The sequence below is a fragment of the Anarrhichthys ocellatus genome, unplaced genomic scaffold (assembly GCF_004355925.1).
Source record: "Anarrhichthys ocellatus isolate YVR2014 unplaced genomic scaffold, GSC_Weel_1.0 scaffold59, whole genome shotgun sequence".
In the NCBI taxonomy this organism is placed as follows: domain Eukaryota; kingdom Metazoa; phylum Chordata; class Actinopteri; order Perciformes; family Anarhichadidae; genus Anarrhichthys; species Anarrhichthys ocellatus.
In genome coordinates this window covers 543,591-559,128 of record NW_022280089.1, presented here as the reverse complement: position 1 = coordinate 559,128, position 15,538 = coordinate 543,591, and the positions used below count along the sequence as shown (strand labels likewise).

Below are 15,538 nucleotides of genomic sequence, written 5' to 3'. Positions count from 1 at the left end.
ACCCCAAATTAGTATGTCTTTAAAAAAGCAACGACTCAATTTCCCATTGTTTATAGCTAGCTGGTTTCCGCTGGAAAATCACATTTTATTCTGTTGACAAATATTTAAATTAATATACATGTTGCACATGAATGCATCTCCTCCAATAGTAATCAAAGGTTGGGATCACAGCATGACTTTTTTTTTTTAATGAAAAATTTGTCCTCTTAAAACCTGACAACCACTGTGATATTTCAACTCGGTTGTTCATGTTCTAGAAATTTTATTGAATGCAGCAGACCGTCACACGCTACACATCTCCATCGATTTACCTGTCAATCAGGAGAGGAGGCGGGTTAAACCTTAACCATGGGTTACACATTTTGAACAGCCTCAGCGCAGAGGAACACTACTAACCTGTAATAAGCCTGTCATTGCATTGTATTTCAGAATTTTCCAGCTAGGTAAAACTAGGATGTTATTTTATGCATTCAAAAGTGACCCAGAATTCAATTCGTCACTGTATTGGCATAATTTACATTTATTCACCCGTGTCCTTGTTTTTTTGTATTTCCAAAGGACCATTTCAGCACAACACCCCTGCCAAATGTTGGTCCTTTAAATAGGAAGGAGAAAGAAAACTATTTCCACCTCTAGTATAGTTGACCTTGTATTACACAAACACATGAAAACTGGTTGCAGACAAGGAGGCTCTTGATGCAGGGGGATACTTGTTTTAGACCATCTCATCCTGCATGCTTTAATCATTAGACTGGCATCTCAGGTAGTGATTTTATCGTCTTATATCTCACCTGCATAAAAAGTGTTGCTGCATGGCTATGGTCCTTCACAAAAATGACTTGAATTGTATCTGAAGTCTGTTTTTGTTTTTTTCTGTCGTGCTTTTTCCATGTCAGCACACGTTGACATTTTCAGAAAGATTGCTACACCTTTAAAGAGTCCTGAATGTCTTCTTTTGCACTAATGAGAAAGTAATAATTCCATCCAATGGAGACACACAGTTAAAATTTCAATGTAATTATGACAGCTTGCAATAATTTACAATGCATTTTTGTTCATATCAGCTCAAAGACATTAAATTACAAAGACATTAAATAACACCATCGATAAATACACAGATAAGACTTCAGGGGTGAATGAATCATCACTTTCAAATAATCACACTCAATGGCAGATACTAGGTACATTTTTTTTCATACCACGGCTTATCATTGCCTGTGTAATTTTTTTGTAAATTATATGTTCCAATATAGGGTTATTGCATTTCTGATCGTTTACTATTATTAATAATTGCAGTGATATTCAACTCAGTAGGTGCATTAAGTTACACTAAACAATGCCTCGCGTCACATAACTCAACAGAGAAACACAATTTATCAGTGTGACATAATAACACAACAGTAGGTTATCTCCCAAGCTGTAGATTGTAACCGCAATGTGCTCAGTTCTTTATACCATGCCCGCAGGAAACTCTTCCGATTGGCTGGCAGGTCCATTCAACGTCGTACACCAGGACAACTCAAACACTTCCAGTGAACAGTTTTATTTCTATTGCTCTAAATCTGTGCGCACAAACTGGAGGTAACCATAGCAACAGCACTTTTTGCTTTGAGCAAATATACCTTATTATGGGTAAATGCTTACTGACAAACAAACATGGACAAGTGGCCATGGTATAAGCATGGCGATACACTCAGATGCGTCCTTACATTGCACATCTGTGTAAAAGCAGCTGTCAGTGTTTTTCTTATCTAATTACTAGGTCAGGCAGTCTACTCTGACCCAGCCTCTATTAGCGTGAGACCAAACTTGAAATCCAGGTTATGAACCATCGGGCATCACGCCAGAATCAAGCAAAATTCAGTGACTCCACAGAGTATGTGCTGACCTGCTTCGCTCTCCATCAAAAACAGTCACTGCATGTTATTTAGTCAAAAGATTCTACTGACTGGAACTGTCCTGCAGTGAGTGAGACATACAGATTTTTGCATGTGCAAGTCTGTCGTGTGTACAGTATAATTATATATACTGTATATAGATTTTTAAGAACCATGGCAGCAGTTTTTCAAGTGATAAGTCTTCTCAGTGGTAGTCACTGGAACAGAACTGCACAGGTGAATATCCTGGTGACGTGTGTTTGTTTTTTTATTGTGCAGTCATTACTCTCCCCAGCTGTGCGCTCTTAGAAGCCCTTTATATGGCAGTAGGCCTCCAAGCTGGCGAAGAGGATGTAGAGGAACCAGAGTCCGAAGAGGAACAGTGAAGTGAGGACTTTGGAGATCCGCGGGCCACCGAGTTCGCCGCCTATGGACGGCCTCCGGCGTAGCATCAGCACCCCCATGGCGAAGAAGGCAAAGATGGTGAAGAGTGTGACGGAGAAGGCCAGCGAGCCAGGGTCAACGCGGAAGACCTTACCTTTGACCTGCCAATATATGGCAGCAATGGACCAGGCCACCCCGATGCCCAAAAACACATTGACTGCGTTGCTTCCTGTCACGTTCCCCACACATGCATCCGCGTACTGGTCCTGCGTGGCAGCCACTTTACTAGCAAAGGTATCTGGGAAAAAATTAAGTGAGAAAATATTTCAATAGTTTAATCCAAAACTATATCCCTTCAGTGCTTCTAGCCATAGCTAAAACTTCTGGAATACTGAATTCTGGAAGAAAAAAAAATACCTCACTACTTACCAGGAAGTGAAGTCCCCAGAGCTACAAAGACCACGGCGGTGACGGTGTCCCTCAGGCCAACGGTGCAGCCAAAGTGGGAGGCTAGGTCTCCAATAATGGCTGTTAAGAAACCAATGACAGAGATCGACACTATGAAGCAAGCCCAGCCGTTCCAGTACTGTGTGGGTGGGACGCAGGCAAACAGAATCTTCCAGAAAGCGCACAATATGTGCATAAAATAGTCAAAGGAGCTGGGCATTCGCTGCTCCTGTCCCTCGTCCTCATCTCCATCACCTGTTTGAAGGAAACATAGTGAAGATCAATAAAACAAAGCTCACCATCCTAACACCTTCCTTTAAAGGAATAGTTTATTATTTTGAACGCAGCGAGACTTAGTCCAGCATATTACCGGCAGTGAAGCCACCACTTCTCATTCTACACTTCAGTTTTTGTACGGTTTACACAAATGAGACATGACATGTAAGTGAGCATTACATATGAACTGTTTCAAGTGTTTATGCTAAGCTAATCAGCTTCTGGCTGTAGTTTCATATTCAACGGACAGACAAATGGTAAATGGACTGTACTTGTAAAGCGCTTTAACACTACATGTCATCATTCACCCATTCACACCCATTCATACACTGATGGCTGGGGCTACCATGCAAGGTGCCACCTGCCCATCAGGACTAACTAACATTCACACCCATTCATACATCGCAGGCACAGCTATTTGGGGTTAAGTTTCTTGCCCAAGAACACATCGACATGGACTAGCGGAGCCGGGGATTGAACAGCCTATCATCTGATTAGAGAGCAATACCAACCCTGCTCGACCACTGAGCCACAGACAGAGAGTGGTACTAGTCAAAATGAATGAGGGTGTTTCCCAAAATGTTGTACTATTTTTTCAAATTGGTAAAGCACATGCTCCTTGTGAATGTCAAGCCAACAATTTGGGAGGAATAGTTCAGGGTAAATTCCTTCTCTATTCGTTGTTAGTAACATTGGCCATATTGTAAAAACGAGTCCTGTTCTGAACCGCATGTCGTCCTCGGCCAGCTAACTAAAACAGAAGAAGCCAACAGTTAGAAAATGTTAATTGTAAATGTTAATTGTAAACATTTATTCAAACGTGAAACCCTTTAATTTCACATTTAATATTAACCATCATTTTATTTTATTAAAAAAATATTTTGTATTATTGTATTTTATTGGGCCAGAGCACATTAATGAACATCAGGATGAAGTACAAGATGTAAACGTGCCGAAGTTATCAAAAATGCTCATTCACATCTGTAGTCCCTAGGCGGGGGAACAAAAACAGAGACATTACAGGTATAGTACGACATGTTCACATGAAGGTGGTTTTAAGAAAAAACAAACACATTAGCCACTGACCTGCACTGACTGTGACCGCTCCAATGAACTGCTCTCTCCACGAGTGAGTGCCAAGCACCACGGCCAGATTGGTGTCCCTCAGGAGTTTGTCCACTGTGTTCTGTTACAACACATGAAGCAATGAGACAAAGGCAGTCATAGCTCCTACTAATACACAGAGCAGATGGGTCGACAGGATTTGTTTTTACCTATCTTTACATAAGATAATTTTGTTTGTGGGGGTTAACAGCAGCAGAGAAAGGTTATTGTAAGCTTATTTCAGAGGCTCGTTGATGCAGACTAGCCTCAATGCGAGTTCCAAAACAAATATGGCAACATGGCACGTATGTATTAATGGCACGCCCACAAAACCACTGGCTTTACTGTTCTGCTGCAGAATTTGAATTTAACTCAGAATTAACCCACCCATAATTTCACACACCCACACACAACACACATGAATGAACACACATCTCAAATCAAGATGCATATAACACCTGAGAGAAGTCGAGAATGGAGAAAGGGTAGATATGAATATAGGATGTTTTTGTAATCAGCAGAGTATAATGAGAGTTTAATGAGAAAATGAGACGAGAAAACGTCTAATCAGTCCCATCACACACAGAATGCAGGCAGAAACTGTACCTGGTCTAGTACTCCATTGGGAGTCTGGTGAGTAAGAGGGTGTGAGTTGGTTAGTGAACTAAAACACAGATACTTAAAAAAGAACAACCCCCAATCCCTGAGGTGCTTATATTTGTTAAAGCTTTTAAAGGAAATGCCACTCAAATTAAGAATGTTTATATTGTAAGTTAACTCGTATGCCACGCCAAATGCCGATAGTGGCGCATTTCACAGAGAAACATGAGACATGCAGATGTAATAATATTACTTTAAAATAATTTATTTTCAAAAACAAATGAGCTCAGGATGCATATTTCCTAATAAAATATACTTGTCTGTCCATTGTATTCATTGATCTATTCGTCAGTTATTAGTTATTGCTAAGTGCAGTGCCGTCTTTTAGCCACTCACACACCTTAAACTCACAGGACTCCTCTATGATGACCTCCAGCGTGCTGTGCTCCCCTAAAACGGGCTTTCCCATCTCCGAGATCCTCCGGGCCTCCTCCTCCTCAGGGGTGGGGTTGCCTGTCAGCGAGCACAGACGTTTAATTACAATGTCTATTTCATTTATATTTACTGTGTCATTTGCAAGACCACACAAACATCCTAAACTTCAGGCAAGGATACAAGGGCCCACACCTGGTGCATGAAGATGAAAAAAAACATTCAGCACTCTAGACACACTTTTAAAAGGTGCTGTGTGTAGCATTTAGAGAGAATCTTGCTTTCATAATTGGATGTATTTCCTGTTGAAACAGGATGTTGAGGACTTTTTTTTGGCCTTGAGTTGAGTAGCTTTTTTTTTTTTTTTTACACGCTCAAACTTTAATCGTGGTCTTAACCCTCAATGTGTTCATTTATAACTCAGAGCTTAATGGGAGTAACACACCCAGCACTGCAAATATCTATTTGACAGGTGGAGCAAAGTTTGGTAGGGACATAATTATATTGTAATTTGGATGCTTCCTGGTAAATAATGAGCTAAGCCCTGATAACTCGCAGGAGCCAGCCCCGGTAGAAGGACCTTCTCCTTCAGTGGTATTGGCCCTAACCCCCAAAGGCACAGTGAAAGTGCCAAGGTTGAAGGGTGACAGGGACCCACCCGTCTCCAGGGACCCAGCTGCAGTGGACCTGACACTGCCATCATATTGCCTGACCCCACCCCCAGCAGCGACGCACCCTAGCACTATTTTTCCATGCACATGTGCTGGCTCGGTTTGACTCGGAGCATTAACCCAGCACAGCGGGGTTTTACATCTCCATTACAACAGGGCTACACGCTCGAAGGTGTGTGTAGAAGCAACTGTGAAACGGTGGATAAACACATTTAATTTCCTTTGTTCTTCACAATAAAAGTAGCACGCTAATTTTGCTGCTTTTACTCATACCTGCAGTGTTAGTAGACTTGCTGTTATTGAAGCATAGCCACTAACAATGCTAACAAATTCCATAATAAAGACATTGCAGTCTCTATAAATTCTCCACAATATAAGTCCCCCTTTAAATAGTTATTTAAAAGTTTATATTATGAAGCAGCAAAATCAGAAAATGTTAGGTTTTTATCTGCAGCGACTTAACCCAACTCCTATACAGCTGCAAGAGAAACAGTTAAATAAAGCAGATATCTGAATCAAAGCTACACGCGTACTGAGAGCTGAGCTCAGCACTAAACAAGAAATAGCGTAAATGGAGCCAAAGTTTTTAGAGTTTCTGACAGTGACAAGTGGAAGTGATGAAAGACCGATGCCATGTTTATGCTTTTACACACAAGTACACCCACACACAATGCCAGCGAGTGTATAAGGAAAGGAACAAAATCCTTTTTTCTAGAGGGAGCGATGGCCAGGGGATCTACTCATCTCAAGGACGGCGTTTATGATCCAATTCGTTTTGAAGAACACAGTAACTTGACTTGGTCTCATTTATGGCCTAGGCAGGGTTACAATTTCACAATGTGTTTGTGTTTCAAAATGCTACACATTGCACCTTTAACACCCAAACTATCTTACCCTGGTTTAGCAGCAGTGCTGTGAAGAAAGACAGACAGTGATTCAATAAAGTACAACAACATTATTTTTAGGGCCTTATATTAGAGAGGCTTGAGGGAATCTAAAATGCAACAGGAACAAAAAAATATTTTATTATTCTTTGTTCAGCGGATCGGCATGCACAGTGCACCCTCACGGTGCACCTAATGATATAAATGACTGTGCGTTCCAGTCTAATGCCATTGGTTCTTTTAACCTCCACTAACAAGCACATATCAAGTTCCTTTTTGACACATTGTTGGGGTAACAGGCAACTAAAAGGCACACTACATTCATAATTGGTTGCGGCGCCCATTCTAAAGTGACACAGAGACAGCGGTGAATGGCAGCGTGTAATCTTCAGTTACTGGCTCTGACGCAGGTGGCCAGCTTTCAGCCGCCCGTGTTACTGTTGTTTCAATGCCAGACCTTTGCCATCTACTGTGTGTGAACAAACTATTTTATGCAAGTGCATAAGAACGAATAATTCTTTTTTGACTATCGTTTCATAGAGCAGCACATCATTATCGGAGCCATGACGGCATTTAAAACGCTGATACACTCACCAGAGAGTCCTCGCTTGAGCCATTTGGGGTCCTCGAGCACAATGAAGAAGTTTTCCTGCTTCTCGTACTCCTCCACATTTATAATGCGCACCTGTAAGATCTGACTGCAGATATGCAAGCACAAACACACACGTTTTTTTAACTACCAAATACTATGAAGGTACATAATCCAAAATACCTCCACATCTTAAACATTTGCTCTCCCATCCAAATCACAATTGCAAATTGTAGTGAGCTAAATAAGGACTCTCAATGGGCCTTTAAATAATTCAGGCTTGAACAGAACATAGTGCGCTCTTGCTCCTCAGTGTGCGAAAGCAATAGCGCTAAACTAAATGACTTGTAGCACAACATTAACCTGGTTAATAATCAAAATCTGCATAATTCATATTTTCATGAATTCTTGACAACTTGGAAGTTGAGTTTACATATACACCGGGCATAATGGTCCCGGCTGAGAAAAGAAATGAAACAATAAGACTACACACCCTAACGCCACTCCATTAACTATGATCCTCAAATTGTTACCCCCCCTTTACTGTGCAGCATCTATTGATGGGCCTTTGAGTCTTTCACTGAAAGTACAATTAGTCCATGTGCAAACACAGCTTATATAACCTGAAATTTTAATGGGAAAAGGATCCGTCAGCTTACATGGGGTGACAAGAGGTTCCCACACCTGATCGGGGGGCGGGATTATCTTTAGGCATCAAGTCGTCATGTAATTCTGTATAATAGGGCCTCCTCCACCTGGTTACCATTCAGTGAGGGTCAGGTGCCCTTTCCTACAAGTACCAATGGGCCAAAGCTGTATAAATATAAAAGTATTGAGGGTGCTGTGTAGCAGTACTGCTGGTTTAAAAAAGAAGTATTGATCATTGTCTCATGTGTTGGTCTATTATTTTAACTCTCAAGAATCTGGCCAAGTTAGAAAAAAGCCTGTTGGGAACATGGGCTTTGCCAGCCTCCATCGACCTGCGATAAAGTTACGGTTTCATTCAAGTTGAAAACCTTAACTATGTTAAATTTTAAGTCTTGCTATATTCTCTTTAAACATTTTTTTTTTTTTATATTTATTTTTATTATAGCAACGCCCATTATAAGATCAAAACTATGAACACACACGCAGTGGGTTTTTTTTAGTCGTACTCACTAACAAACTCATTAGTGCACCAAATCCAGGGCTTAGATAACGTCTCCAACATATTAAACAAATAAATAAATAATGTATTCATGGCCCCCTCAGTAGGAACCAGTGGGCTTCGGGTTGAGTTAGAATACAGAGAAGGGAAGCCTTGAGTAGAAGATGTATGGAGAGATAGACTAACATATTGTTGTTTTAATGTATGGTATGTTGAAGAGTAGGAAGATGCAACCTCACGAGTCACAATGTCTGGCACCGCCTCCTTCCTGGACAAGAATAGATTAATGTTCTAAGGAACTACATCCATTAGACTCTGTGGCTCCTATGTCTTATTTCCCAGTCACTGCCCCCGGTTGTTGTCTGCGCCTCACCTGGTCTTTTCATTGGTGAACTCCAGCTCCCCTCCGGCATGCTCGTAGTCCACCCCGGCCTTGGCGCTGCCGTCCTCCGTGCGGTACGGCACGGCGACGGTGCCCCTGGAGCCCGAGTTCCTCACAACCGTCACCGCCAGCGTGCCGGTGCTCTCGCTAACGCGCAGCACGCGCTGGCCGAAGGTGAAGATGCCGGCGTGGTCGTCATCCAAGATAGTGACGGTGGCGTTCAGCGGCTCCACTAGTTGACCTTTCGGCGGGGTTCCCGTCCCCTCGGTCGCCCCTTCCTCCAACCTCAGGTTCTGGAGACGCACAAAGAAATGCTCGTCCTCCTCGAAGATGTCGTCATCCAAGATGCCCACCTGGAGAGCACAGAGTATATGGATGCATTAGGCCATGACGGTTGGAATCCAATAGTCAGTTTTATATTCCTTCAAGTCGTTTTTACGCTTTCCAAGAAACTCATGTGCACATCACTGGTACACACAAAACTGGAGCTTTTGTGCGATTCTTTGTGAAGAAACTGAGTTTTACACATCTGTCGATTAAATAATCATTTAGTTGACAAAATCAAATGAGTGTGAGTCAACTAAGGATTTCTTTGGTTAAGGACAGCCCTAGTCCCACTGATACGAAACCCTGAAGTATTAGTGGAGAGATCGCTACTCATTCAGAGTTACAGTATATATACATGCTCACCTTGATCTCATTGCGGCTCTCACCTGGCTTAAACACCAGGGTCCCCTTACTGAATTCATAGTCGGCACCAGCATTGGCGGAGCCATTCTCTGTACAGTAGTCCACATAGAAAGTGTTCTGGCCCGTGCCCCCCTCGAGGATCACCCCGAGGCTTAGAGAGCCGCAGTTCTCCGTGCACTGGTACTGTGCACTTTCGAAACAAATGTGCGAGCATGTGGCCTTGTCGGCCTCCTGGCCTGCTGAGCGACGGGCATGCTCAGCGGCGTGTTTCTTTAGTATGTTGCCAGCGCCGATCATCATGCGCGTCGCCTGGACCCGGTAGAAGGCGCGGCTCTTCTTCTGGTGGACCAGGGCGGAGTAATTGGCCATCTCAATCAGCTGGTCTAGGTCTTTGTCCGGGTGTTTCTCCTTCAGGTCTTTCAGGATGTGGACCACCTATCCAAGAAGAGGAAACCGCATTAGTTTAGATGTAAATCTGGCATAAATCTTCTCCAAGAAGATTTAGTAATAATAAGAGGGAATGGTGGGATTCAACAGCAAAGTATTATTTTTTCTTGGTATAAAACTTTTATGAAACGCAACTTGCAGACTGCATGCAGGGCTTTTTTTTAAAGAAAAGGCTTGTTGACTCCTACTGCTCAGCCTCCTACTGATCAACTTCCTGCTGTTAAGACTCCCGTTGTCTGCACTTATGCCCTTCAAGTATCCTGCTGGGATTGAATGTAACTAGCCCCAGGAAAACCTTGTCAATTCCCATTAAGTAGCTTTAAAATTTGGTAAAAACACGATCCACCAGTGGGCCTGAGCGAGAAGAAGTTCCCCTGCTAGTAGTTTTCTTCCTTTCCTCCTGCCTTTTAAAAAAAAAAAAAAACAGTACGGAATAATTATTATTTTTAAGAAAATATGTACCCAAACACTAATTTTGCAATTAAAAGAGCTCCAATTACTTAATCATACAAAATAGACGCCAAACTAAAGGGAAGAAAGGCATCGAACATCTGGTGACCTGGTGCGGACAGTGGAGATGGTTTTGGATTTCCGCAAGAACGCAGCCCAACCTGCCCCTATCACCCTGTGCGACTCCCTGGTCGACGCTGTGGAGTCCCTCTGCTTCCTGGGCTCCATTATAACCCAGGACCTCAAGTGGGACCCTAACATCAGCTCCATCACCAAGAAGGCTCAGCGGAGGATGTACTTCCTGAGGCGGCTGAAGAAGTCCAACTTGCCAAAGACAATCATGGTACACTTCTACACAGCCATCGTTGAGTCCATCCTCTGCTCCTCCATCACCGTCTGGTACACTGCAGCCACTGCCAAGGACAAGGGCAGGCTGCAGCGCATCATTCGCTCTGCTGAGAAGGTGATTGGCTGCAATCTGCCATCCCTCCATGACTTGTTCACCTCCAGGTCTCTGGGACGGCCAAGAAAGATTGTAGCTGCCCCCCTCTCACCCTGGACACAAACTCTTTGAGTCCCTTCCCTCTGGCAGGAGGCTGCGGTCCATCAGGACCAAAATCTCATGCCACAAAAACAGTTTCTTCTCATCTGCAGTTGGGTTCATCAACAAAGCTCAGGACCCCCACTGACTCAGACACTTACATCCCCAGGACAATTTCTTACTGTTACACACCCTTACACAACTTTTCTCTATTAATATATATTTGACACTTTTATAACATACTTGTTTTAACATACTCTTATTTGTTTATCATATTTTTTGTAAATTTTCACATTGTCCATTTTTAAATGATGTCTTATACTAATGCATTGTGTTTATTGTTATGCCCCAATCACCGAGCCAAATTCCTTGTATATGTAACGTAGTTGGCAATAAACTGTTTCTGATTCTGAAAAAACACCTGTCTCACCTCATCTTTGTTCTGGTCTAGTTCACTGCCCGTCTGCACAGAGACCGTCACACTAGATGGGCTTCCTGGGCACGCCCCGCCGTCCGACAACTTCCCATCCATGATCATGTCAATGCCTTTGGGTGGGAGGTCACCTTCCATTTCCACCACAATGCCGTGCCTTTTGTCGGCGCGGTAACGCTTGTGCATGTACTTGTAGAAGAGCAGGCGGCGGTCAGCGATCCAAGCCAAGATCACGCACACCGGAAAATAAAGCAGCGTCACTACGGCCTCCCACACCTGGCCATGCAGGCAATGTGAGCGTTAGATGATTCACACAATTGATTTATTTAGAAACACATGTATATACATTCATCAGAAACACACCTCTACAATCCCAGGTGAGATGACAGCCAGTATGAGGTAGAGCCAGATGTAGGCGAAAATACTCCAGAAAGCCGTGATGAAGAACACTCGCAGGTGTTTGATTTTCCGAGACTCTCCGTTAGGGATCACCCACACACACAGGCCGATTATCACAAACATGTTGAAGGCGGCGCTGCCCACTATGGTGCTCGGGCCGAGCACCCCTGCGTTAAAGTTGTGCCCAACCACCTATACGGACAAAAAAAGACAAACGTCACATCAATATCAAAGACCTTCTTTTTGTTAGCTGGAACTGAATTTAGGAGCCATGAAATAACAAAATCTACTCGAATAAGCCTACTTTTGAGCGGAAATACTCAAACATTAAATATATATACATATGCAATTAGAAAAAGAAAAAACAGATCAGAGATGATCCATTTATAGGTTGAAATATATCCATGTATAAATATGAAGCAAGTTTTGTTCACATTGGTGGTTACGAGTGGTGCCTCGAGTTTTCCCTAATTTTCATTCATTTGTGATGTTAATTCATGTATTTATTCGTCAATTTACAAACATAACATACGCAACTGCAAGTCATTACTTTTTGTGTCGCTCTGAGCAGCATATGGAATGTAAAAGAATGTAAAATTTCACAAGATTTCATCAGTGAGTGTACAGTGCAGTCACAGTGGAACAACAACAGGTTTTTGTATGAAAGCATGTTAAAAAGATTTCCAAAATGCCTGATGTACCTCAATGACGGACAGCAGGATCTCAGGCGCCGAGGAACCCAGGGCCATGAGCGTGAGGTTGGACACCGTCTCATTCCAGATTCTCACCGTGGTTACTGTCGTTTCACCGTTCGGTTTGGTGATAGTCACCTCTTTTTCCTGTAAGCGCAGACGTTTGTGAAAATGTCAAAGAGGCTGTTACCACTGAACTCATATATACAATGTAACAAAAAAAAAAATCGTAGAATGTTGAAGACATACCAAAGAGTTTTGGTCAAAGTAAGCAAGCTATATACTATACAGTGTATGTACTCTTAATGGAGTCCAATACGATTGGAGAGTATATATATATATATATCTTACTTTAATAATTGTTTAAAAATGCTGGTGTTAAAGCAACCATGCTCTCCAGCGTTAACTGTTGGGTAATGGTGCATTGAATTTCCCAAGATTCTTTGGGCTCAGTCACAATCTGAGAGTAGAATTGGACCAAATCATTGTTCGCTACATTTGACAAAGTAAGAATGTAGCGGCAAAGTTATGTATTAAATAAAGAGTATCTGCATTGTATCTCCTACAAATATGCAGTTCAGTAATACCTGAGAGGTGATGACTTCTATGGACGCCATGAAGCGATCTGCGATGATGGACACACCCAGGAAGATGTACATGAGACAGAGGAAGTAGACAACAGCCCTGCCCGCCTGCTCCCCGAGCGGAGGGTCTAGCGGCAACCACACCGGCAGCAGGATACCGGGTCTGCACACCACAATGCCCGGACAGGTCCGCTTGCCGGACCCCGTGGTGTTACCGGAGGACTGGGGCTGCTCGGAGACGGACGCTCGCTCCAGGACCTGCGGCGTGATGGAGGTGCAGGGGTGGACCAGGAGGAGGAAGGAAAGGAGGAGGAGCGGGCAGAGGTGAACCGGGAGGTGTCCCATGATATCCCTGAGTCAGGAGGAGCCTTGGGGGGGGGGGGGCACGGGGGGGAGACGCTGGGTCAGAGGACTTTCCTGGGGGAACAGAGGAAGGCACATTGTTCTGAGAAAGAGAAGGGGTGTCAAAAAGAATTAAAAAAGTATTTACAGTACAATTAGTCGTTTGATCAGTTGTGACACGAGAGAAGTAGTCCACTATCAAGACCATTAATGATGACGCTTGTAACCACGTTATATATGTTATATTGTATCCCCATATTTTAACTTACTATTTCATGTCTTAGATTCTCATTTTACTTTTACAGTACATTTATATACATATTTAATGAGCATTGTGAGCATTTCCTTGCCTGCTTCTCAGTAATTATTGTGCATATGACAATAAATAACTTGAAACAATTTTGTTATTGTCATTTATTTTCCATACGACCAGCATGGCTGTATGTCTGTCTGTCGGTTTCGTCGGTCGGTCCACCACTTTGGTCCACACTGAAATATCTCTACAACTATTGAATGGAATGCCATGAAATTTGGTTCGGACATTCTTCTTCCCCTCAGAATGAATTGTCATCCCTTTGATGATCCTCTGACTTTACTAGCGTCATCGTCAGCTTTATTTTATCATCAGATACCTGCACAGCTAATGAAATCCCATCAGTTTCAGCTGTACTTCATGCTCAGTGCTAATTAGCAAACATTAGAGATGGCGTACATGGTAAACATCATACCTGCTACACGTCAGCATGTTAGCATTGTCATTTCAAAATGTTAGCATGCAACGTTAGCATTTAGCTCAATGTTCCACTGCAGCTAAATACAGCCTCTCAGAGCCACTAGCATTGCTGTGGACTCTTAGACTTGCTGAATTACACTATTATATGAAAGAATATGTATATAATAGTGATTACTATATTAAGAAGTGTCATTCCCATTTAAGTAAAGCTTTTCCAAGAACCAATGTGAGATCTAACCCTTATTTTTTAAACTTTGCACCACCTTTGGTGCATTTTGTTTCGTGTAAAAATGCACCAAGAAAATTGATGTTGCTGTAAAACAACTCTGCGGCTCCTATTCAAATCACTGTATCTTCATCCTGTACAACTGACATCTAAACCGGCTGCATAGTATCAGATTTGTGAGTCATTTGAGGATAAAATGGGCATGACTAACACTTGGCAAAACCTGCACAGTAAACCTACGTAATACCAAGCGGGGGATGATTAACCACGGACTGACTAATGCACATACCCATGCATACTGTTTCAGCAAAGTCATTTGGGGCAGTGCTGCACACCGGGATGCAGGTTGTTCTGCCACCTAAACAAGGCTTGTTTATAGCAATTAAAAGTAAACGGACCCGGCGGTGTAATCTTAACAGCATATCAAAATGACCCCTGAGAAACTAAAGCCAGGTTGTTAAACTGTGCAGCTCCCATGGTTATTATTCTCCGGCTCTAATCACTGAACCCTAGTGGTGAGAATGACTAAACACTAATTTACGGCTCATGCAGTTTTGTTTCTGCCTACAGCGCTGTGTTAACATCTCTGTGAGAATGTTATCTGAAACCAAATTTTAGGCAAACTTAGTAAATATTCTACTGCACCAAGTATACATCAATTTCGATCATTAAGTATTGTTTTTAATTACTTACCTTTTAAAAAAGAAATCTTTATCCTGTCAAATTACGCTAACCGTAATCTGTCACCGTCCTGCTTGACACACATCGCAGGTAAATCACTGTTACATTACATGAGTAAACCTTGTGTGTGCCACTATAACTTATTTATTGACCATTACAGGTCATAATTCATCGCGGTTACCCAGCATTCTACTGCTTTCAAATGCACTCAAATGCACCAACGCATGTTATTTTTAACCAAAATTTCAAACTGTGAAACAGTAATCCGACTTTGGAAAAGCATTTAATTACAAACCATCGCCAAGACACTAGCTGTGTATGTATCACCTGAACACAGCAATTGTTGATGGGCAAATGTATAAAGTGTGATCTTGCTTTTGAACATTTAGAGCACTTGTAATGCACGGCTTGGATTAAAGACAGGCTTAATAATAACGTTAAAGCACAGACGCGTGTTAACGTGCAGCAGGCAGTTTAAAGTGTCGTGAGGATGTACGGGTGTGAGTGCGGCAGGGTGGCAGAAAGCT

The 15,538-nt window shown here is 42.5% G+C and overlaps 1 protein-coding gene across 2 annotated transcripts; it reads right to left on the bottom strand.

Annotated features, from left to right (window-relative positions):
- Positions 1 to 1,003: 1,003 nt before the first annotated feature.
- Positions 1,004 to 13,374, bottom strand: slc8a2a (solute carrier family 8 member 2a). Of its 2 annotated transcripts, XM_031871594.1 has the most exons (12): positions 13,033 to 13,180; positions 12,455 to 12,592; positions 11,718 to 11,945; positions 11,352 to 11,630; positions 9,484 to 9,918; positions 8,785 to 9,146; positions 7,270 to 7,373; positions 5,089 to 5,201; positions 4,695 to 4,718; positions 4,071 to 4,170; positions 2,691 to 2,963; positions 1,004 to 2,559 (listed from the first exon to the last, which is right to left on the bottom strand). In XM_031871594.1, exons 1-12 carry the CDS (start codon positions 13,102 to 13,104, stop codon positions 2,183 to 2,185), a joined length of 2,505 nt encoding a protein of 834 aa, XP_031727454.1. In that variant the 5' UTR covers positions 13,105 to 13,180; the 3' UTR covers positions 1,004 to 2,182. The 2 variants fall into 2 exon arrangements, with proteins under 2 accessions (XP_031727454.1, XP_031727453.1); XM_031871593.1 differs by lacking the exon at positions 4,695 to 4,718 and having other exon boundaries at positions 13,033 to 13,374.
- Between the last annotated feature and the right edge of the window lie 2,164 nt (positions 13,375 to 15,538).